At 52.4% G+C, this 22805-nt stretch overlaps 1 protein-coding gene across 2 annotated transcripts in view; it reads left to right on the top strand.

Moving 5' to 3' along the window:
• SLC6A1 (solute carrier family 6 member 1) overlaps positions 1 to 22805 on the top strand; it is a 41922-nt gene that overhangs the window by 7533 nt on the left and 11584 nt on the right. The window contains exons 1-8 of one of the 2 annotated variants that reach the window (XM_043443113.1): positions 10597 to 10619; positions 15433 to 15495; positions 16201 to 16530; positions 17155 to 17286; positions 17809 to 17909; positions 18661 to 18770; positions 19197 to 19329; positions 20335 to 20469. In XM_043443113.1, the coding sequence (XP_043299048.1) occupies positions 16293 to 16530; positions 17155 to 17286; positions 17809 to 17909; positions 18661 to 18770; positions 19197 to 19329; positions 20335 to 20469 (849 nt within the window). In that variant the 5' untranslated portion in view covers positions 10597 to 10619; positions 15433 to 15495; positions 16201 to 16292. Of the gene's footprint in view, positions 1 to 10596; positions 10620 to 15432; positions 15496 to 16200; positions 16531 to 17154; positions 17287 to 17808; positions 17910 to 18660; positions 18771 to 19196; positions 19330 to 20334; positions 20470 to 22805 lie in introns of those variants that run through there. The other variant, XM_043443112.1, reaches the window with a different exon arrangement.

The following is a 22805-nucleotide window of genomic DNA, read 5'->3' as shown; positions in this document are numbered from 1 at the left end:
TCCGTTTGTACATCTGCAAACTGGGTTTGGAGCTTCCCACGTGGCTCAGTGGTAAAGAACCCACTTGCCAATTCAGGAGACGCAGGCTCGATCCCTGGCTTGGGAGAGTCCCCTGGAGGAGGGCATGGCAACCCTCTCCAGTATTCTTGGCTAGAAAACCCCATGGACAGAGGAGCCTGGTGGGCTACAGTCCGTGGAGTCCCGAAAGAGTTGGACATGACTTAGAGACTAAACAGCAGCAAATCGGGCACAGTGAGGGCTGTGATGACTGCAGGCAAACCTGTCTCTGAATGAACCCTAGCCCTGACCGCGGCAGGTCACGGAGATCGCAGCAATGTCTGAAAAGTGACATTGTAGAGGCAGCAGGAGAGAGTCTGGTCACCAAAGGCCACTTCTGGTTCTTCTGGTGGATTCAAAGTGTCACTCAAACCTTCAGACCGCCCCAGTAGCTCTGGTTCCCTGCCTCCTGCTTCTTGGACCTTGAAATCAGTTTCTTAGGTTTTTCTAGGCCAGGGAAAGTCACAAAAGCCACCCATTTCTGATACCTCTGTTATAGGTGGGTAAACTGAGGCCTAAAGAGGCGGGGTCAGGGGCCCACAGGTGCTAGGGCCCAGAGCTCCTAACCCCTAACCTGGTGCTCCTTCCCCTGCCCCAAGCCCAGCACCGCTGTTGAAAAATTATTAAATAGAGTTGGTGGAAGGACTCTGGTTGCCATGACAACGGAGCCTGTGTCCTCGGGAGATAATGGCGTTGCACAAGGCAGAATGATGTGTGTTGAATGCTGATTCGGGAGCCGCTCGAGCGAGCGATGGAGTGAGTGGAGGCTCTCGTGTCTAGGGCTCGAGCTTCCCCAGAAAAGAGGCTGGGGGTGGGGGGTGGGGATAACTGCAGGGAAACTGGCTTTGTCTGGAAGCATCCTTGCTGCAGCCTCGCAGGACGGGGTAATTTTCTTCATTTGTGGAGGTGCAGCGTGAGGTGCAGAGGGGTGAAGTGACATCACCAGGTCACACACCTGTGCACAAGATGGAGCTTGGCTTCAAACCTCCAGTGGCTGCAGGGAGTCTGGACTGTGGAGGCCCTGGGAGGGGGACAGCTAGGGGGAGGGCAGTCGATGAGCTGGGGACACAGTGTACTCAGAGTACCTAGACCTCTCTAAAGATTGTTAAGGAGACTCTCAAACACAGTGCATGTGATGGAGCAACAATTCTAGACCAAGAGGAATGGGAAACAGTAAGTCCAAAGCCCACCCTCTCACTTCCTAGCTGCGTGACCCTGAGCAAAGTCACTTTACCTCTCTGAGCCTTGGTCTCCTTACCTGCAAAATGGGGATAAGAACAGATCAATCTCATACGATTGTTATGAGACCAAATAGGGTAGGTGGGCAGAGCATCAGGCCCCACTGCTGAGCACCAACCAAAGGGAAGAGGCTAGACAGGTGTGTTCCCAACCATATTTGGTGTAGGAAGATACGGTGTGCGATATGGTGTAGGAAGAGTAGGTGTAGATGGTAGGATGACTGAGACTGGCTAAAACGAGTACAAGAGCAGTAAATAATGGGGATCTTCATTGCAGACGTAGTGAATGTCACCAGAACAAACCCACAGCTTCGGTCATTAAAAACATGCATAAGTACTTTGTGTTTGGAAGGCATGATTGGTGTATACCTCGCTGTAAATGCACCGAGCCCGAAAACCTGCACGCGCATCATGCCGGGGGAGTTGTGTCTATTCTCTGCTGCTCTCCAGGTGAGCCCGTGGAAAATAAACACTCTCACCCACGCTCTTCATCTCTCCATCCCGAACAGCTGGGGCAATATATTCCCTTCCCTACTTGGGGGTCGGGGAGCATGGGGTTAACACCCCGAGGAACCCCAAAGTACATCATTTGCATGCTGGCAAAGAGGGGAGGCGAGCTGGCAGACAGCCCCACTCCATTTAGGAAGCAGAAAGCGGGTGCTGGCCTTGGCGTTTGGCTGTTTCAAAAGCACGGTTGAGAGCTCGGATCCTAGTGACTTAGAGGCAAGCGACCATTTTGTTTGTTCCCTGTCTGAGCACGTCCACCCCCAGAGAAGCAACCTGGTCCTGGATTCCCCGGAGAGGGAGGGTCGTCTGCTCACTGCTGCTCCTGAGGCTGGATGGCGGGGTGCGTGTGAAGCAGTGAGCCCAAGCCCCCCACCCCCCAGACTCTGACTGTTCTCTCCTTGGCAGGCAGGAGAGGGTTGGGAGATCCATTCCATGGACAGATGAAGACAGTTGACATTTAAGGAGGTTTGAGCAGATGTGCTAATTGTAGGGATAGGTACCCATGTCCACTTGGGGACTGTGTTTAGTGAGCAGTTTGCTCTGAGAATTTGATGTGGTCAACATTGACAGTGACTTCACCATTCCCTTTTATCAACTGCCTGTGGGTTAAGATAACTGTGGCATCCTGCCTGGGACTTTTTCCCCATAGCTCTCTTGGGGGAAAAAAAGATAGTAGCCTTAATCAGGTGATTTATTATAATTTCTGCCAGGTAACAAGTATTGAGTACATACCAGGCTCTGTGTGAACCACTTTTTGTAGTCTCCCCAGGTAATCCTCATAGTGGCCGTAAAAGTAGACATTGTCACCTCCGTGTTTGAGAGGTTTGCAGTCATGCAGCTTATGAACTGAGATGGAAAACCAGGTTTTCTCACCCACAGGGCCAGTGCCCTCAAACACTGCCCTATTCCATCCTGGCTCTTGACAAATAAACTTCTGAATACCCTTGACCTCCTGAGCGGAAGTTACTCCTGAATTTCTTCATTGTTCCTGGGACTTAAGACCATTCTCTCAATAAAAATCTCATTTCCCCAAATGGGTGGTTTCTTCTCCCTACATGGAATTTTTTCTCTTGACAAAAATGGGGTGGGGTATTCATACGATGAAGATTTCTTTAGAAAGCTTGGTGAATGAATCAAGAATAGATGCGTTGGCTAAAGTGAGCATTCGTTGGAGTCTTTCAAAAACAAAATTGGCTTTCTCTTGTAGGAAATACTTGAGACCCAGGAATCTGACCCTTAATCGACTGAAAATACACACCCTCCTCATTCTTGAAAAATATCCTAAAGCAGTGTCTCTCAACATTTTTTTAAATCCATCTGAGCTGTATTAAAAGAACAGTAGGATTTGTTGTTTCCCAAATATAAACTCATAATGCTGACCTCGCTTTTTTAGCCACCCTCCCCACAATTTTGCATATTTCTTAGCAAAGAGGCAACAGCGGCCCCTCCTCCTACCACTTTGAGAAAGAGCTGTCTGGCATGACTAGACTGTGCCCTATATATTAGAATTGCAAACTCGAAGGCCATGGAGGGCTGGGTGGGTCAAAGAAATGAATGAAGAGGTCAGGAGCAAGGTGACAGTCATGGTGGGACTTGTAATAAACTGGTAAATACACACCTTCTCCCCCTCCCAAAGCGCTCAACCAGACACACGTGTGGGGCCTGTTCTGGCCCGTGGGCAGGCGATTCGAGACCCCTGGTGGTTCTTATGACTTTGTGTGATGTTAATTTAGATAGTTTGTTTTCGGGGCTTTGGCCCATGCATCTCTAGAGCGGGGCTGAGAAAGCCCGCCGGGGTGTCCAGAGGAGGAAGCAGGGTCGCGGGTGCGGACGCTTGGCAAGGGGACCATGGAGCTGCCGAGGGCCGCTGTCACCAAAGTCCCGTCCTGTGGCACTGGGTCAGCTCTCCACGTCAGCTGTGCGTCTGCGGGGGACTAAAAACCGTTTTGTTCCACTAGTGCCCGAAGTATTGTGTTTTTCTTCTTCCTGAATCTGAGTTCTTAAAGGGCCTTCATCCTAATGCCCTTCAGGGTCCTTCAAACACATCTTGAACAGGAGGGAAGGGCCGTTTAACCCTTGGGTTTCTCACGAGCGTGCCTTCCAAGGCAAAGAGTGGTGTGTGTAAAGAATGCTGGGCGGGTGTCTTTTCACTCTCTATTTCCTGATCTGAGTTCATCCTTTCTGGCCAGGGGAGCAGGGGGCGCTTTTCAGAGGCGTCCCCTGGAGCAGAACCACCAGCACGCCCCACACCGGATGGAGGAAGCGGGGTCGGGGGCGATGAGACACTCGGTGATTCTCAGGGGTGCCTGGAGCCCGCCCTGGCTCAGCCAGTTAGGCCAGCTGGAGGAAGCTGTGGGGAGGGAAGCCCCGCGACCTGGTTCCAGTCTCAGCTTTTCAGCCACTTGCCTCCTTGGATTCTGCCAGGGTCTCTGAAACTTGGGCTCCCTCCCTCCTCTCCCTCCTCAGGTTTTTGGCCTTCACGGGTGGCGCTAGTGGTAAAGAATCTGCCTGCCCGCCTGCCGATGGCAAGAGATGGAAGAGACTGCGGGTTCAGTCCCTGGGTTGGGAAGATCCCCTGGAGAAGGAAATGGCAACCCATATCCAGCATTCTTGCCTGGAGAATTCCATAGACAGAGGAGCCTGGTGGGCTGCACTCCATGGGGCCTGCTGGACACGAGTGAGCGACTGGGCAGGCACACACAGGCTCCTTCCCTCCTTGGGGTCTCGGGCAGGTTCCGGGAGACACGCAGGTTCCGGGAGGTCACCAGAGCAGGGCAAAGAGGAAACCAACAGCACCCCTGGGTCTCCCTGCTCCCTTCCGTCCTTCCTCCTCTCTCCTCCCCTCTCTTCCTTCCGGCCCCTTCTCCCTGTCCCCCTGCTGCTCTTCTCCAGTCTCTATCTCTCCTTCTAAACCTCATCTTTGGCATCTGAGGCTTTCCTCATAAGAAGCAATCAAGAGCCCATAAAGCTCACTGAGTGAGCTCATCTCTTCTGATCCTGTGACCTCAGGGTGGACCCTGACCCCGCCGGGGGCGGGAACACAGACCCTGCCAAAATCAGCAGAAACTCCCAGCTGGGCTGGTCCCTTGCTTTCTGGAGAGCCCGTTGTTCAAGCTCACCAGCACACCCCTGCTTTGGCAACGGGAGGGGCGCCACCTTCTCCGAAGCCGACGTTTCTTGAGGACCTGTGATAACAATGTCCCCATGGTGGGACTTGGGAGAGCGTGTGTGTGTGTGTGTGTGTGTGTGTGTGTCGGGCACTGCATGAGCTGCCGTGGAGGGAAGCAGAGCCACGTGAAGACGCGGGTCCCGTTGGTGCAGAGAGGACCAGTGGAGCTGGAGAGGCAGGGTAGAAGAATCAGTTAACTCGTCAGGACAGAAGGCAGGTTGTGTAGAGGGACCGGGCCTTCCCCATCACCCCCAGCTCACTGTCCCTCCGCCCACCACGTACTCAGCAGATGGGTTCTGGCCATGTCACCATCAGATCAAATCTCCCTTCTCTCAAAGGTCCCCAGGCTCCCCCTGCTCTGTGCTCCCCGTGGGGTTGTTCAGTCACTCAGTCGTATCCGACTCTGCCACCCCATGGACTGCCAGCGTCCCTGTCCTTCACTCTCTCCTGGAGTTTGCTCAGACTCATGTCCATTGAGTCGGTGATGCCATCCCTCTGTCTCATCCTTGCCTCCTTGCTGTGGGGTGGGGGTTTGGGGGAGAGGATAAAAGCATGGGAATTGAGCAGATGCCTCCAGACCACAGACTGGGGCAAGCTCCTGTCCCCCCACGGTCCCTGTGTCTGTGAGAATTAAAGACGAGCATCCGTGAGGTGAATGAAGGCCACTCAGTCGTGTCTGACTCTTTGCCACCCCGTGGACTACACGGCCCATGGCATTCTCCAGGCCAGAATACTGGAGTGGGTAGCCTTTCCCTTCTCCAGGGAATCTTCCCAACCCGGGGATCGAACCTAGGTCTCCCACATTGCAGGTGGATTCTTCACCAGCTGAGCCACCAAGGAAGCCCACGAATACTGGAGAGGGTAGCCTATGCCTTCTCCAGTGAGTCTTCCCAACCCAGGAATTGAACTGGGGTCTCTTCCATTGCAGGCGGAGTCTTTACCAACTGAGCTCTCACGTAAGCCCACTGAACTAAAGCACTGGATAAACCTTTGGCATGATCACTGTTCTTGTTCCGGGACACAGAGCACCCCCTTCTCCTGCTTTCAGAGCCCTTGACCATTTCTGCCACCTCCCCAGCCAGGCTCCCTAAGGGACCCCAGATTCTCGTCAGCCAGACTCAGGTCCCTCCTCATTGTCTGTAAATACATTATGCCTTGTCCCCATCTGCTCTGCCTGGGGTGGACTAGAAGTGTTAGGCTTAGGGAGAGGAGCAAAGGTTCCGCTCCTGCTTCTCTCACTGCGATTATAGAAAGAATGTCCCACTTGTGTCCCATTTCCACCAGCCCTAATGCCATCGTCTCCTGGTTTCTTGCCTGAATCCAGCCCCCGGCCACAGCCGGGCGCCATCCCCCCTTCTCTGGGCTGTGGGAGAACTTCCCCGAGTGGATGTCGCTTATCCGCATGCCCAGCTGTCACCAGCACTCAGCGGCAGGACCCAGACTCCAGCTGGCGTCTGGATCGCTCTGCACCCAGCGTGGGACCCGGCTCCCTGGAGGTGCGCGGTCGATGCAGGTTGGATTGGATTGAAAATTGCCTCGACAAAGCGAGGTGCACCGTCAGGCATTGCAGACAATTAGGGGCTAGAACAGATGTTAGCAGGCTGTGGACCATGTGAGCGAGGCAGGCGGGCTGAGATGAGAACCAGGATGAAGTCAGGAGGGTGCTTGCGGCCAGAGCCTGACTCCTTTCCTTAGACCAAAGCACAGAACGGTTAAGGGCCTGGCTCGGTATCACACAGCCGGTAACATGCAGAGTGAGGATTCAGACCGGGGTCTGCAGACTCCAGAGCCTCCAGCTGACTGCGCATCCTCCCCTCCCGGCCCCTAGAAAGGCCTGCTTTTCTGCGAGCACCGGCTGTGTCTGCAAGCAGAGGAGAGCTGGGGACTCCTGAGGGGATTGCCACCCCTGGGCCAGCTGCCTCCCGGGGGGCTCTCTAGAGCCCAGCCCTGGGGGCCCGCTGACAGCTGCTCAGCTGGGATCCCACGTGACCCTTTGTTGGCTCCCAGGACACCTGCAGGGTTTGCCCGGTGTGACCGTGGGGACCAGTTAGCCTTCGCGGAGCCAGACCTTGGGGAGGTAGTGTCAGCAGCCACTCTGGGCTCCTTGTCCTTGGGGGTTTGCTCTGAAGGGAATTACGTTCTCTCCCATCCTAATGGTGGGCCTTTGGGGGAGTTCTGCAGGCATCCAACTAGAGATAGTGGAGTGGGCTGGTTGAGGATGTGGACACAGGAGACCAGCTGCCTGGGTTCCAGCCCTGCCCACCCCCCCCCACCCCAGTTCCTAGCTGGAAGATCTTCGGCAAGTCCCTTTCTCTCTCTCTCTCTCCGCCTTGGTTTACCCATCAGTAAAATGTGGGGGAGGGGTGAGAGTGGCGAGTTATTGAGCTGGCTAACATCTTACGGGAAAACTTGAACAAACTTTTTGACCAACCCAGTGCTCTCCATAAAGCGCTTAGAGCACGCCCTGATGTGTTAAGTCCCCAGCTCACTTTCTTCTCGTACTTCAAGCTCTTCTGTCTCCTTCCTTCTTTGTTAACAAAAAGTTGGGGACAGTTTCCTGCGTGTATTCACAGACAGAAGAGCAGCGTGACTTATTTCACCTTTGCATGGATGGCATCGCCGACTCGATGAGCATGCGTTTGCGCAAGCTCCGGGAGTTGGTGATGGACGGTGAAGCCAGGCGTGCTGCAGTCCATGGGGTCGCAAGGAGTCAGACACGACTGAGCATCTGAACTGAGTGATGGATTTAAGAAGCCTCCAGCAGTTATAAAGCTGATCTTTTTCTCACTCTGGTTGCTGGGGTGGGATGTCCTCTAACCTTGTACTTTCTGATTTGGGATACACCCTAGAAAACCAGACTTGCAGGCTCTCTGAGACTGAAGGCAGGAGGGCTTGCCCCTTGATTTCCTTCCCTGTAGCAGGCCGAGGGGCCAGGCAGACGCCTCTTCACGCCAATACGTCTCTTCCTCCCCAGAGCCCAGAGGCAGGCTCAGAAGGTCAGGGGCCACGTCCATGCGCTTCAGAGCATTTCACACAGGCCAGTGTCCAGGAGGCACCTGCTAAGTGAGCAGAGGGCCAGGGTTAAACCCTCTGTGACCTTGGGCAGGTTATTTGACCTCTCTGAGCCTCAGAACCATCATCTGCAAAATGGAACTAATAATCATTTTAGCGTCACTGTATTATGATTTGCTGGGCTGGGCCCAGGGCTGGAAAATCTCAACCTAGTGGTCATAATGTATAAAGTAATTACCTTTGGCCCCATTTCCTGACGAAGAAACAGACAGTTAGAGAAATTACATGGCTTACTTGAAAGTCACCCTGGGATGTTGTGGAGGAGCGGCGTCCAATACTGTTGAGAACTTCACCTGGAGCTGCAGATGGCCTCTCAGGGTTGTTGAAGCAGCCGAGAGGTTTGCACCAAGACACGGACCTTCCTTCCTTCATCTCTGAAGTGAGTGTACAGGAGGCTGAGATCTGGGGGCCGTGGGGGTCTGTAAGGGTCATATGACTCCTGTGCTGTGTGACCTCAGACCAGCCCCTAGCCCTCTCTGGGCCTTTGTTTTCATCTGTAGACTGCTGCTGTAGACCAAGTCCGGATCAGGAAGGAGGCTGGCTGCCTTGGTCCCAGCCCCAAGCCCCGCTTGGACTGAGAGTCCAAAGATGAGGGCCTAATATCTGGACTCTCAGGCATCTGTTTTGCGAGGCAAAAGATTGACTTCTCACCCCCAGAGTGGGCTCAGGTCTCTGGGGCCAAAGTCCTGAGGCCTTGGAGACCCTCTCCAGCTTTTCCATCACAGAAGCTTCTCCGGGGAGCCTTCCCTGCCTTGCAGGGAGATTCATAGCAAGGGCTGCCCATAGCACCCGCCTCTCACTGCACAGCCCAGCCTCCCTCTACCCCTCTGCACCGAGCATCAGCTATTAATTGGGCCACTTTTATATGATGATTTTCGATTACAAAGCAAGCACTTCCGTGGCCATTCATCTCTCTGAATGGCCATCTAAGCTGCTGTGTGTCGAGAACTTCCTGTGCACCAGGCCCTCTGCTTTCCCTAGACTCATCATCTCACTTCAGTGTCGACACAATGATCTGTGAAATACAGGGGTCCAGGTTTGCAATAAGGAAACTGAGGCTCAAGCAAAGTAAACATCTAGCTCCTGGTCACCCAGGGATTTGAATCAAACTCCATGAGATAATCAGGGTCACCCATAACCTACACCCTTGGGAGCTGCTGCGGGCACCTGAAGCCCTGGGACACGTTAAAATGGAGCTTCTGGGATTCCTTGGTGGTCCAGTGGTTAAGAATTCACCTTGGAATGCAAGGGACATGAGTTCAATCCCTGGTCTGGGAGGATGCCACGTGTCTCGGAGCAACTGAGCCTGTTCACTGCAACTAGAGAAAGCCCAAGTGCCGCATAGTTCAGTTCAGTTCAGGCACTCAGTCATGTCTGACTCTTTGCGACCCCGTGGATTGCCGCACGCTAGGCTTACCCGTCAATCACCAACTCCCGGAGCTTGCTCAAACTCACGTCCATCGAGTCTGCACAGCCAGAAGTAAATAAATAAATAAATAAATCTAAAAAAAAAAATGCGGCTTCTGATTCCATGGGTCTGGAGCAGAGCCCAGGACTCTGCATTTCTAACAGGCTGCCAGTCTGCCCTCGGAGAAGCACACTTTGAGTAGCAAGTCTCTGAGTAGCTGAGCCATTTGAGTTGAGACTCCTCTACAGTAACTACCCCAGGGTGGCAAGCCTCAGTTTACCCATCTGTCAAACGGGTGACATAGGCCTCGGCTTCTTGAGGTGAGGTGAGCACTTGGCAGACCTAAGAGATCTGAGATAAGTGCCTGGCACAAAAGAGGTGTTCAATAGATGCCAGCTCTTCTCTCTTCATTGGAACTGTTCTGGGTCTGGGTGCACAACAGATGCCCAATAAAGCCTTGTGCAATGGACCGAGCCTAGCGTTTCTTCCTAAAAAGCAGAGAATAAACCATTATGTTTCCCTTTGGCATGCGGCCAAACCCAATATTAATTTTTTTCTTGAACCGCAGAGTTTCGGAAAGAAAGGAGAGTAGAGCAGCGAATGCGGTCTGAAGCAAGCCTCTGTAATTTCTGTAATTACAGAACGGGAAGCAACACAAAGCGGGGGTGCAAGCGCTCGCAGCGTCATGGGAGGAAGCGGCCCCCCTCCCAGGCCCGTTGCCCCCCCTCCTCGCCCCTGCAGAGCCCCCCTGGCTCCCAGTGGGCTCTGGGCCCTGCCCCGGCCCTAGACAATGGCGGCCTGAGACTCCGTCTTGGCCTTTCTGCCTCTGCCTAGGTCCCCACCCCACGCAGCCGCCCTGCCCGTCCCTCTGATGCGGCAGCGGGACAGAGGGGGATTGTCCCAGGCAGCTGCCATGTGCTCCCCTCCCCCCAGCCTGCCATCTGGCTCTGGAGTTGGACTGCTTACGGCCAAGCCTCCAGCAAGGCCCTGGGGGCCCTGCCTCCAACGTGGATCCCCTACTACTCCTCACCAGCTCTGGCCTTGCCTTGAAGCCAGGGTTCAAGTCACCATCGTCCCTCGCCTGGACTCTCAGCTCTTAAGGAGCCTCCCCGCATCCACCCTTGCTGCTCTGCGGCCGCTCCTGGGCAGCCAGAGAGGACTCCTAAATGTAAGTCAGGCCAGCCCTGCCGCTACGCCCTCCACTTTCTCCCTTCCCCTTTACGATGAAATCTGAGCTTCTCACTGTGGTCTCTGAGACCTTGCATGATCTGGCCCCTGCCTGCCTCCAACTAGAACTGCCCCCTCCTGCCCTGGACTCCCGCCCCGCTGGCCTCCACGCTGGCTCTCAATCATGCCAGACTTACGCCTGCCTTGGGGCCTTTGCACTTACTCTTTCCTCTGCTTGAAATGCTGGATCCAAGATAATCACATCTCTGGCTCCTGATTCAAACTGAAAAAAAATTTTTTGTTGTTCAGGCTAAATAATAAAACAAGCCCCAGGGCCAGTTTTGACCCAATTTGCCTGATCTAACGCTCCCAAACGCAACATGTTTTCTTTTCCTTACAAAGCGTGCTTCCTGCTTGGTTTGGCCTCATTTTTATCCATGGCTTTAAGACCTGGTCATAGAGCACGTCAAGGAAGGATGGAACATCATGGGAGCATCTTGAGCACTGTTCTGTCTCGAATCTCTTTCTCGAACTCCATCCTTCACAGAGCCTCCCGGAGGGAGTCTTCTTCTGTAATGTGAACTTGATCCCACTGTCACCCCTGTCCCATCCCTGCAGCTGGTCCCCCTAAGTTCCCTAGCCTGAGTTTTGAGGCCCTTCACAAACTGACCTTCCTAGCTTCAAATCTCCCAACCTTTGTTCAGGGGTTTCCCTCTACTGTGGATGCCATTTCCCTCTTTTTGAGCCTAACAACCACATATACAGCCTTCAAAGCCCGGTTCAAATGTCCCTTCATCTGGGACACCTTCGCTGGCTGAATTAAGTCATTCCTTTTAGGCCTGTCTGCTCCATAGACTCCATAGACTCCCATAGACAGAGTATTAGGAATAGCTGTGGCAGAGCTGTTTCTCTTTAGAGGCCATGACCTTGTGAAGGTCAGGGATCTTGTCTTACTAATCCTTGCCATCTGAGTGTCCAGCCCAGCTCCATGCACACATTAGGCCCTCAGTAAATAGTTACACAAGAGAATCTATCTGCTGGTACCTGTCAGTTCACTGATTCAAACTCTGGTGTAGCTCGGAATGCAGAACGCTTGGAACAGCGGTCCCACCACCAGTTCTTGGCACGGGCTCAGTAAATGCTTGAATGAATGAATGAGGCGTGCAGGAGTAGGTGATGAATACAGAGGACTCATTGCTTGTGGTCTCACATTAACCGTGCCCTCTTGAATGCTGCCTTGCTGGAGTTCAGTTAATGACAGACCTGGAGGAAGACGTAGCTGGATTCTTGCTCTGCAGAAGATTGCCTGGTGAGGAAGAACTGGGAGACGCTGGAGGAAGGTCTTGGCAACGTGCCTCAGATCCAGGGGTGGTGAGGCCTGTCCTTCCACCGGCTCCACCAGCAGATAAAAGAGGAGGAGGGGCGAGACCTGCAGAGCCGTCCTCCAGACGCCCTGGACCTGCAGAGCACGCGTGCTGCTTTCAGGAAAGAAGAGGTGACAGCGGCCGAAAGGTTGCTTTTGCTTCAGAGAGCATTCGCTTTGTCGAAACACGGGTTCCCTCGCAGGAAACAGGCACGTGCCTGTGCTTTCTGCCTGCCGTTCTTTGTGACGGGGAGGTGACAGGAGAACCAGCCGGGTCAGGAATTAAAGTTCTCCGAGCAGCAGGGTATGAACAGTGAGGCGGTTTCCTGGAACAACTCTGGTTTATTAGCACAGGGTCCCAGGCTTTTTCATGAGTGTGTATGTGCTCAATTGTGTTGCGACCCCATGGACTATAGCCCGCCAGGCTCCTCTGTCCGTGGGATTTCCAAAGTCAAGAATACTGGAGTGAGTTGCCATTCCCTTCTCCAGGGGATCTTCCCAAGCCAGGGATGGAACCCATGTCTCCTGCATTGCAGGCTGATCATTTACTGCTGGACCACCTGGGAGTCCTTTTTTCACCAATGGGGACCTTTTATCATTTTCCTCCCATCTGTAAGATGTTCTGGATTCTTTTTTTTTCTTACCAGATTTTATTTAATACAGAAAAAGATTTTTTATTTTTAATTAACCAAACATTCAAAGCTACCACTGCTGGCTTCTGATTGGCCCAAGGTGATCAGCTAGACCACTCTGAGCTGGTATAAAAACAGCCCAAAGCAAAGGGCTTGACATTTTTATTAACTAGTATTCCCCACGGCAACTAAAAGGTTGATTTCTATCCAGCTTCTGAAAATGCTTCAAGTTGCTCCAGGGCCTGAATAATAAGCTCTCAATAAATGTTAGCTGCTATTCTTATTACTGCTATTATTGTTATAGCATCATCATCTTTGTGGCCTTCTGGGAAGCGGAGAACACCAGATTAAGAGCCACGATCTGTACATGGATGGCAGCAATCACAATGCAAATGGCCAAGATTCCCTTTTCCGTCGCTGTGAGCCGGGTGCGCTTTCTCATGCTTTGCAGGCACGTCTCATTTCATCTTCCCCACAACCCTGGGAGAGAAGTGTTTTCCCCTTGTTTTACCAAAGAGGACCAAAGAGGTGACATAGTTTGCCCGAGGTAAGTGTTGGAGGGATCCCTACGGTCTGTCTGAGTTAGCCCCAGGCTGGTCCTTGCAAGGAGGCCCTTCTCAGTGTGACTCTGCAAAAAAAACCAAAAAAAAGCTGTCAGTTGTATTAATTCCTGACTTTATTACATGCTATCTTTGATCCTTCTGGGCTTGGCATGAGAAGGTCTTCAATGTACTCATGGAGAAGACAACGGACTAAGCCTCCTGGTGAACCAGAGTGCGCCTCCCCCAGCCCTGAATGGTTCTCTCAAAGGATGTACACACCCACCCGCTCTGTTCAACACATCCTGCCATCTTTCCGTCTGTCTCCCCAAATGGAGTCAGACGATCCTGTGGCTCAGTGCATGCACCAGTTTCCAAAGCCCAGTAGATTTTGGAGTTTGGTTGGAGTTGAGTCTCTCTGATGAGCAACAAGTCAACCCAGAGTGGAGGCCAGAAGCTGGTGTTCCCATGGGACACAGAGGGTGTGTGCAGAAATTTCAGGATTAGAGCGGGAACCCAGGAGCCAACATAAGCAGAAGCGGGGGATTTATTTTACAACCATGAAAGTGTTCATTGCTCAGCCTCCTGTCTGACCCTCTGCCACCCCATGGACTGTAGCCTGCCAGGCTCTTCCGACCATGGGATTCTCCAGGCAAGAATACTGCAGTGGGTTGCCATTCCCTTCTCCAGGAGATCTTCTCGACCCAGGGATTGAACCGGGTCTCCTGCATTGTAGGCAGATTCTTTACCATCTGAGCCACCAGGGAAGCCCCATTACAACCGTGGGGATGCTTTATAAACTCCAAGAGCAGGAATGTAGCCGGTCTTAAGAAAGCCCAGACCTGCAGAATAGAATGCCTTGAAGACTCTGTTTGTCTTTTGATCTCTGATTTCCTCCCAGCTCAGCAAACCATCTCTGCTGCTCCGAGGACAAGGTGGGCAAGGATGGCTGCCTCAGAGTTCCCAAGTGGAGGGGGAGACTGCCTTCTTCCTCCAGTTGCCAGGGAGGGAGCCTTGATTGACTGGTAGGATCAGGTGACTAGTCCTGGTGCAAAGTGGTTGGATCGTTTTTGAACAAATATGGAGGCTGGTTCCCACAAGGTCAAATTGTGGAGACAGTTAAGGGCATCGTTGTCTTTTAACAGTTAATGGTTGATGCTTCCTCCCCCAAAGAGGGTCGGCTTCAGCCTCTCCCCACCTGCCTGAGGCTTCTCTGTCCCCTGGATGTGCTGGTAGACCCCAGAATCAGCTGCCTCCAGCCTGTCCTGATATTTAGGGGGCAGTCACCCCAGCCTGAGACTAAAGTTCCCGGCGACATTGCTCTGCTCAGGCCGGGGTCTTAGACGGGCACCGGAGACCGGCCTTGAGAAGGAGAAGCAGGGTTGGCGGTCAAGTGTGGCTTACCGGAAGGTGGTCTGGCTCTCCGTGAACCCTGGGAAGAGACACTGGTGTTTGGTAACCGGGGACCGCATGTGAGGGTGGGGGGTGGGGGGCCGCGAGTGCACAGCAAACGGGGTGCCCTCGTGGGTGGGGGGCCGAGCTGAGGGGAGGGGCCGCTGGGATAGGGCCGGGCCCACACTGCACGTTGCTTTGGCCCTGCTCCTACACCCGGGCGCCCACTGACCAGCGCTCACGTGCTCCTTCTGCTCTGAGGGTTCCATAAGTTTATTCTGGTGTTTTATTTTTTTAAACGTGGAATGTTATAGAAACCCAGAAAGGCACGAAGAAGAAACCAGAGCTCAGAAACTACACAATGTGAATATCTTAGGGTATATCCTTCTTCTATTTTAGTTTAGTTTTGTTTTTTTTCTTTCATGAACAGTTGGGAGGGGGTGGCAAACATAGGGTCACACTAAATGAACTGTCTTGGAACCTACTTTCCTCGCTCTCTGCCATGTTCTTAACGTGATCTGTGATGATATTCCTGCACATATGGACGGAGGACACAGAAAAGTAGCCACTTCGTTTGGTTCCCCGAGGGACCCTGAGGAGCTGGGGCCCCTCTGTGGGTTTCTCTTTTCCTTCTGATAAAATTATGGAACGTCTTCCTTGCCTCGCCTTTGTGCCCACCCCCCACCGTGGTCCCAGGGGCAGCAAGCCCGCTCCTGCATGTTCCCAGCATCCAGGGAACCAGCGCCTGGTCGCATGTACCCACTGCGGTCACCCGGCTGGGTGCCCGTCCACGGCTCAGATGGCAGGCTGCCTGCACCCCCGCTGCCTGCACCCAGGGCTGCCCGCAGCCTGTCTGCCGGCTCACCACCCTGTCTATCCTCTTTGCAGGCTCTCACCCCGCGATTGCAGAGGGAACTGTGGTGGAGCTGACCCAGCAGAGAAAACCATCAGGTAACGTCAACAACCAGAGTCCAAACAGTCGTCTGTGGGGTTCCTTTCTGAACCATTTGGGTGAAAAGCACCCTCATAGCCATTAAAAATTCCTTTTAGCCGTAATTCTATAAGCCAGAGAAGATTACCCCTCCCCCCATTTTATAGGTGGGGAAACTGAGACCAGAGCAATCAAGAGTAGTTTGGAATTTTGGTTGCATTGGGCTACTCTCCAAGTGGGCTTCACAGGCGGCGCTAGTGGTAAAGAACCTACCTGCTGATGTAGGAGGCGTAAGAAATGCAGGTTCGATCCCTGGGTCAGGAAGATCCCCTGGAGAAGCGAATGGCAAGCCACGCCACTGTTCTTGCCTGGAGAATCCCCATGGACAGAGGAGCCTGGCGAGCTACAGTCCATGGGGGTCACAAAGAGTGGGACAAAACTGAAGCAACTTAGCCTGGACAGTATTCTCTGAGCAGGACACATCGCAGACGGCACGCGCCACAGATGGCCAGCTTGGATGCTGGTCCAGGAGACGTCAGGCCATACCCTCACTCGCTGACCTTGGAAACAAAAGACACCTTCCTCCTGAGCAGGAGCTGGTGGAAGGAAGAGGGGAGAGCCCTCTATGGCCCCCGGCTTGTGCATTATTTCATTCTGTTATATTGGGGAGGCTCTAGGATCTTGATACTTTCAGTGCCTATCGCCCCAACCCTCTGCTCTCCTAGGGTGACCTTGAGCTGCAAAACTGCTGTCCACGTGGACCGGGGCTGACATTGCACGTCCGTCTGCCAGGACTCCTGCGTCCAAACTCCGAGACATGGCAACCGACGGCAGCAAGGTGGCCGACGGGCAGATCTCCACGGAGGTCAGCGAGGTCCCCATGGCCAACGACAAGCCCAAAACCCTGGTGGTCAAGGTGCAGAAAAAGGCGGCAGACCTTCCGGACCGGGACACGTGGAAGGGCCGCTTTGACTTCCTCATGTCCTGCGTGGGCTACGCCATCGGCCTGGGCAACGTCTGGAGGTTCCCGTATCTCTGCGGGAAAAACGGTGGTGGTAGGTAGCTGGCTTGGCGACTTCCTGGTGGGGGCAAACCCCCGTGGAGGTGTTTTATGGGGTGACCTGGGGGAAATGGGTCCCCTAAAGACTCCGAGGGCTTCCCAGGTGGCACTAGTGGTAAAGAATCTGCCTGCAGTGCAGCAGACATAGATTTGATCCCTGGGTTGGGACGATCCCCTGGAGGAGGAAATGGCAACCCACTCCAGTATTTTTGCCTGGAGAATCCCATGGACAGAGGAGCCTGGGGAGGCTACAGCTCATGGGGTCACAAAGAGCTGGACACGACTGAGCGACTAACCAACAACAAAGACTCCAATGGAAGTGCCAGGCCCCACTTCCTGTTTCTTATCCTTTTCCTAAGAATTCCAAAGGGCAGTAGCCCTCTGTCGATGATACCAAAGAGTTCACCTCTACATTTTGCAAAGTGCAGGGCCTGGGTTTTGAGCACAGGACGTCCTCAGGCCTTACTCTGGCTTTGGGGGCTGCCGTGGTGGCAGAATATAAGGCAATTGTGGCAGGGACCCCAAAACACCACCACCCCCAACTCTGTGATGCTCCCTCTGACTGACCGGGTTTCTCGGAGCTCTGGGGCCATGAGTACCTCTGTTCTTGACCCCACAGGGGCCTTCCTGATCCCCTACTTCCTGACACTCATCTTCGCGGGGGTCCCCCTCTTCCTGTTGGAGTGCTCCCTGGGCCAGTACACATCCATCGGGGGCCTGGGGGTGTGGAAGCTGGCCCCCATGTTCAAGGGTAAGTGTGCAGAGTGGGGCTGCGGGCTGTGGTCATGCTCCTGCCCCCACCTCCGGGCCCCAGACGGAGGGAGCTGTCAGGTCATGTCTGGATAGAGAGGAGCCTTTGCTGGAGGAAGGTGAGTGCTGGTGATGATGGTCAGGAGAAGTCCCAAGCCAGCGGCCCCACCCCACGTCAGCCCGCCCTGTCCTGCGAGCTCATTGCCCCAGGAGGGGCTGGGTACGACCGTTCACTTCCTTGCTCGGTGCCTGACGGACACTCAGGTGGACACACGGAGGGTCGTGCCTGCCTGGCTGACCTCAGCCCCTCTCCCCTCCCCTGCCTCCAGCCTGGGCTGGGCCCCAGCGGCAAGTCCCGGCTCCCTCACCCGCCGTGTAGCTGTGAGCTTAGCCGAGTCCCTGCCTCGCTCCGGGGTCTAGTGAGATTGGCGATGTCAAGGAGAGCAGCACCAGTGGCAGGAGCTGGGCCGGCTTCTGCTAGCACTTTACTAAACGAGTGTCACGCTGGTGCGTCTGCTCCCAGGTGTGGGTCTTGCCGCTGCTGTGCTGTCCTTCTGGCTGAACATCTACTACATCGTCATCATCTCCTGGGCCATCTACTACCTGTACAACTCCTTCACCACGGTCAGTGGCCCCTTGGCCTGCCCCCACCCTGAAGAAACCAGACCCAGGCCGGCGCCCCCATCCACTTACCACCATTCTGCCCCTAACAGGGCCATTCCTCTGGGTGGGGGTCATGGTTTGTCTTCAGCTGCCCTGGTCTCTCCAAAAGTCATAGCATTGTTAGCCCATCTTATAAGGACCCAGACAGCCTGGGTTCAAATCCTGACCCCTGGTGTATACCAGCTGTGCAGCTTCAGGAAAGACACTTAACCTCTCTGAGCCACATTGCCCTTGTTTACAAAATGGGGCTTAAAGTAAAACCTACCTCATATGGTTGTATGAGGCTTAAGGAATACATACGTGTAAAGTGCTTAGAGCTGTACCCAGCAAAGAACAAGCATGGTAAATGTTTGCTGTTAACTTTGATGTGCAGAGCTCAGATGGGTGAGGTCACTTACCCAGGGTCATGTGGCCGGGAGGTAGCCCCAGGATGGACGTGGAAGACCTTATGGTACAGCTTGGAGAGCTGGTTTTCGAGAGTGTAAAGCTCTGACGCTTAGGAGCTGTGTGATCTTGAGCAAGTTGCTGCCCCTCTCTGATCTCTAAAATGGGGAGCACAGCATGACCAGCACCCAGCAGCTTCTGGGAAGAGGAGATGACATGATGGCATGAGGCGGCTTGGGGGACCGTGAGGATGCAGGGTATGTCCTGGGACCACTGTTGTCAGCTCCTGGGGCTTATGGGGCTTGTCTGTGCGGCTGTGTCTTTGCAGACGCTGCCGTGGAAACAGTGTGACAACTCCTGGAACACAGACCGCTGCTTCTCCAACTATAGCGTCATCAACACCACCAACATGACCAGCGCCGTGGTGGAGTTCTGGGAGTAAGTGCAGGGGGCTGTCCATGAGGTTGGGGGGGTGTCACTCGGGAAGAACGACTGTGAGAACATCAGTGAGCTATTCGTTGCAAGCAGGAAAGTGACATGATCAGACAGAAGGCTCCCTGGGGCTGGAGTGGGGACAGAGCAGAAGAGGGGATGGGGTCTTGCTGGAAGGCCGCCGCAGACACCCAGGTGAGCCATCCTGGAGGCTGAATGAAGGCGCTGGCAGGACCCTTGAGCACACAGCCCTTTGTCCCCATTAGTTTAATTGGCACACAGTCTCTGCCCAGCTCTTGGAGCCCAGTGATCAGAGTTGTCAGCAGCATCACGGAGAAAGCTATCACCTGTGTCCATGCCCTGGGCACCACCAGGTCACTCCAGCCCCCGCCAGCCCCACGTGACTTTGTCTTCCCTCCCGTGTTCCACCAGGCGCAACATGCACCAGATGACAGACGGGCTGGATAAGCCAGGTCAGATCCGCTGGCCCCTGGCCATCACCCTGGCCATCGCCTGGATCCTGGTGTATTTCTGTATCTGGAAGGGTGTTGGCTGGACGGGAAAGGTAAGGGGTCTGCACAGTGGGGACCTGCGGGGGATGGGTTTTCAGAGGGGGATCTCTGCACTGGGGGACGAGTCAGCTCCAGGGAACCTCATCCAACTCTGAGTTAAGCAGGTCCCTTCATTGCTCTGTGCCTCCTCGGTTTCCTTTTTCCTGTAAAATGGGAATAATAACGTTACCTACCTTCTGGGAAGTTGTAAGGATTCAAGGAAACAGTGCGTGTCATGCTTTTAGCACAGTGCCAGGGTCTCTCGAGATTCCCCTGGGCTGGGCAGAGTCATCGCAAAACAGAGGGTAGATGTGGCTCCTGGACCATCGGGTGGCGGGACCTCCTGAGGGACTGTTTTGTATAATTAAAAATCACAGTGTTAGGAGACAATCAAACAGCATTCAGTATACAACACAAGAAACAAAGTGGTTTGTACTGTATGTTTTTTAACTTTAAGCATGTTAATCGAAAAGGCAGGTATAGAATTGAGCCTTCTTTGTAGGAAAATGGAGTCATATATGCGAAGCCTCAGAAGAATACATTAAAATATTAACATCGATGCACTCGTGTATTTGTTGGGCACTTATTGAGTGTCTACTATATACCATGGACATTCTAGCCACTGGGAAAACAGACATGAACACAACAAGTCCTGTCCCTCATGTAACTTGTGTTCTATGGGCTGTTGAAAGGAACTTTAATTGTGTGTGTGTGTTCATGTGGAATTTTAAAATTTCCTTGTCAAACATGTATTACTTGAATACTTTAAATGAAAATTAAAAAACTGGAGGGATAGAGAAAGGGAAGACATGGGTGCTGACCTATTTGATTCAGATACCAAGGAGGGGCTTCAGAAAAGTGGCCATGCAGGGCAGGTTAGGAATCCAGGAAGGCTTCCTGGAGGAAGATGAACCGGAACCAAGCCCAGAGCCACAGCAGGTGTGGATGTAGGTAAAGTGGGGAGGGGGAGAGTCTGGGTGTGCTGGAGGGGTGTGACCCTTTGCCCCCTTTCCTCCTAGGTGGTCTACTTCTCCGCCACCTATCCCTACATCATGCTGATCATCCTGTTCTTCCGTGGAGTGACGCTGCCCGGGGCCAAGGAGGGCATCCTCTTTTACATCACGCCCAACTTCCGCAAGCTGTCCGACTCCGAGGTGAGCGATTCTCCTGGCCTCACCTCCTGGCCTTCCTGGAGGGCCCGCACTGAGTTAAGAACACACCTGAGTCCCGAGTCCCCATACCAGCTTTAGGGTAAGTTATCGCACGTCTCCAGGAAAAGACCCCAATGCTGGGAAAGACTGAAGGCAACAGGAGAAGGGGCGGCAGCGGGTGAGATGGTTAGATGGCATCACCGACTCAGTGGACGTGAATTTGAGCCAACTCTGGGAAGTAGTAAAGGACAGAGGAGCCTGGCGTGCTATAGTCGCAGAGTCGGACGTGACTTAGCGACTGAACAACAACATCGCATGTCTCTGACTGTCTTTTTTTTTTTAAAGTATTTTTTTTATTGGAGTATAATTGCTTTACAATGTTAAGTTCGGCTGTACAACATATATCAGACATGTCTACATATATCCCAAGCCTCTGAAGCTTCCCCCTCCCCCATCCCATCCCTCTAGGTGGACTATAGTTTTTTGTTTTTTTTTTTTTGACTTGTTTTTTTTTTTTTTTTCCAGTGGGTTTTGTCATACATTGATATGAATCAGCCATGGATTTACATGTATTCCCAATCCCGATCCCCCCTCCCACCTCCCTCTCCACCCGATTCCTCTGGGTCTTCCCAGTGCACCAGGCCGGAGCACTTGTCTCATGCATCCCACCTGGGCTGGTGATCTGTTTCACCATAGATGGTATACATGCTGTTCTTTTGAAATATCCCACCCTCTCCTTCTCCCACAGAGTCCAAAAGTCTGTTCTGTACATCTGTGTCTCTTTTCCTGTTTTGCATATAGGGTTATCGTTACCATCTTTCTAAATTCCATATATATGTGTTAGTATGCTGTAATGTTCTTTATCTTTCTGGCTTACTTCACTCTGTATAATGGGCTCCAGCTTCATCCATCTCATTAGGACTGGTTCAAATGAAATCTTTTTAATGGCTGAGTAATATTCCATGGTGTATATGTACCACAGCTTCCTTATCCATTCATCTGCTGATGGGCATCTAGGTTGCTTCCATGTCCTGGCTATATAAACACGTGCTGCGATGAAACATTGGGGTGCCATGTCCTCTTATGCAGATCTGGTTTCCTCGTGTGTATGCCCAGGAAGTGGGATTGCTGGGTCATATGGCAGTTCTATTTCCAGTTTTTTAAGAAATCTCCACACTGTTTTCCATAGTGGCTGTACTAGTTTGCATTCCAACCAACAGTGTAAGAGGGTTCCCTTTTCTCCACACCCTCTCCAGCATTTATTGCTTGTAGACTTTGGGATAGCAGCCATCCTGACTGGTGTGTAATGGTACCTCATTGTGGTTTTGATTTGCATTTCTCTGATAATGAGTGATGTTGAGCACCTTTTCATGTGTTTGTTAGCCATCTGTGTGACTTCTTTGGAGAAATGTCTGTTTAGTTCTTTGCCCATTTTTTTGATTGGTCGTTTATTTTTCTGGAATTGAACTGCAGGAGTTGCCTTGTATATTTTGAGATTAATCCTTTGTCTGTTTCTTCATTTGCTATTATTTTTCTCCCAATCTGAGGGCTGTCTTTTCACCTTACTTATAGTTTCCATTGTAGTGCAAAAGCTTTTAAGTTTCATTAGGTCCCATTTGTTTAGTTTTGCTTTTATTTCCAATATTCTGGGAGGTGGGTCATAGAGGATCTTGCTGTGATTTATGTCGGAGAGTATTTTGCCTATGTTCTCCTCTAGGAGTTTTATAGTTTCTGGTCTTACATTTAGATCTTTAATCCATTTTGAGTTTATTTTTGTGTATGGTGTTAGAAAGTGTTCTAGTTTCATTCTTTTACAAGTGGTTGACCAGTTTTCCCAGCACCACTTGTTAAAGAGGTTGTCTTTTTTCCATTGTATATCCTTGCCTCCTTTGTCAAAGATAAGGTGTCCATAGGTTCGTGGATTTATCTCTGGGCTTTCTATTCTGTTCCATTGGTCTATATTTCTGTCTTTGTGCCAGTACTATACTGTCTTGATGACTGTGGCTTTGTAGTAGAGTCTGAAGTCAGGCAGGTTGATTCCTCCAGTTCCATTCTTCTTTCTCAAGATTATTTTGGCTATTCGAGGTTTTTTGTATTTCCATACAAATTGTGAAATTCTTTGGTCTAGTTCTGTGAAAAATACCGTTGGTAGCTTGATAGGGATTGCATTGAATCTATAGACTGCTTTGGGTAGAATAGCCATTTTGACAATATTGATTCTTCCAATCCATGAACACAGTATGTTTCTCCATCTGTTTGTGTCCTCTTTGATTTCTTTCATCAGTGTTTTATAGTTTTCTATGTATAGGTCTTTTGTTTCTTTAGGTAGATATACTCCT

This window comes from Cervus canadensis, chromosome 22, assembly GCF_019320065.1.
Source record: "Cervus canadensis isolate Bull #8, Minnesota chromosome 22, ASM1932006v1, whole genome shotgun sequence".
Lineage (NCBI taxonomy): Eukaryota > Metazoa > Chordata > Mammalia > Artiodactyla > Cervidae > Cervus > Cervus canadensis.
This window is presented reverse-complemented; position numbering and strand designations above follow the sequence as displayed.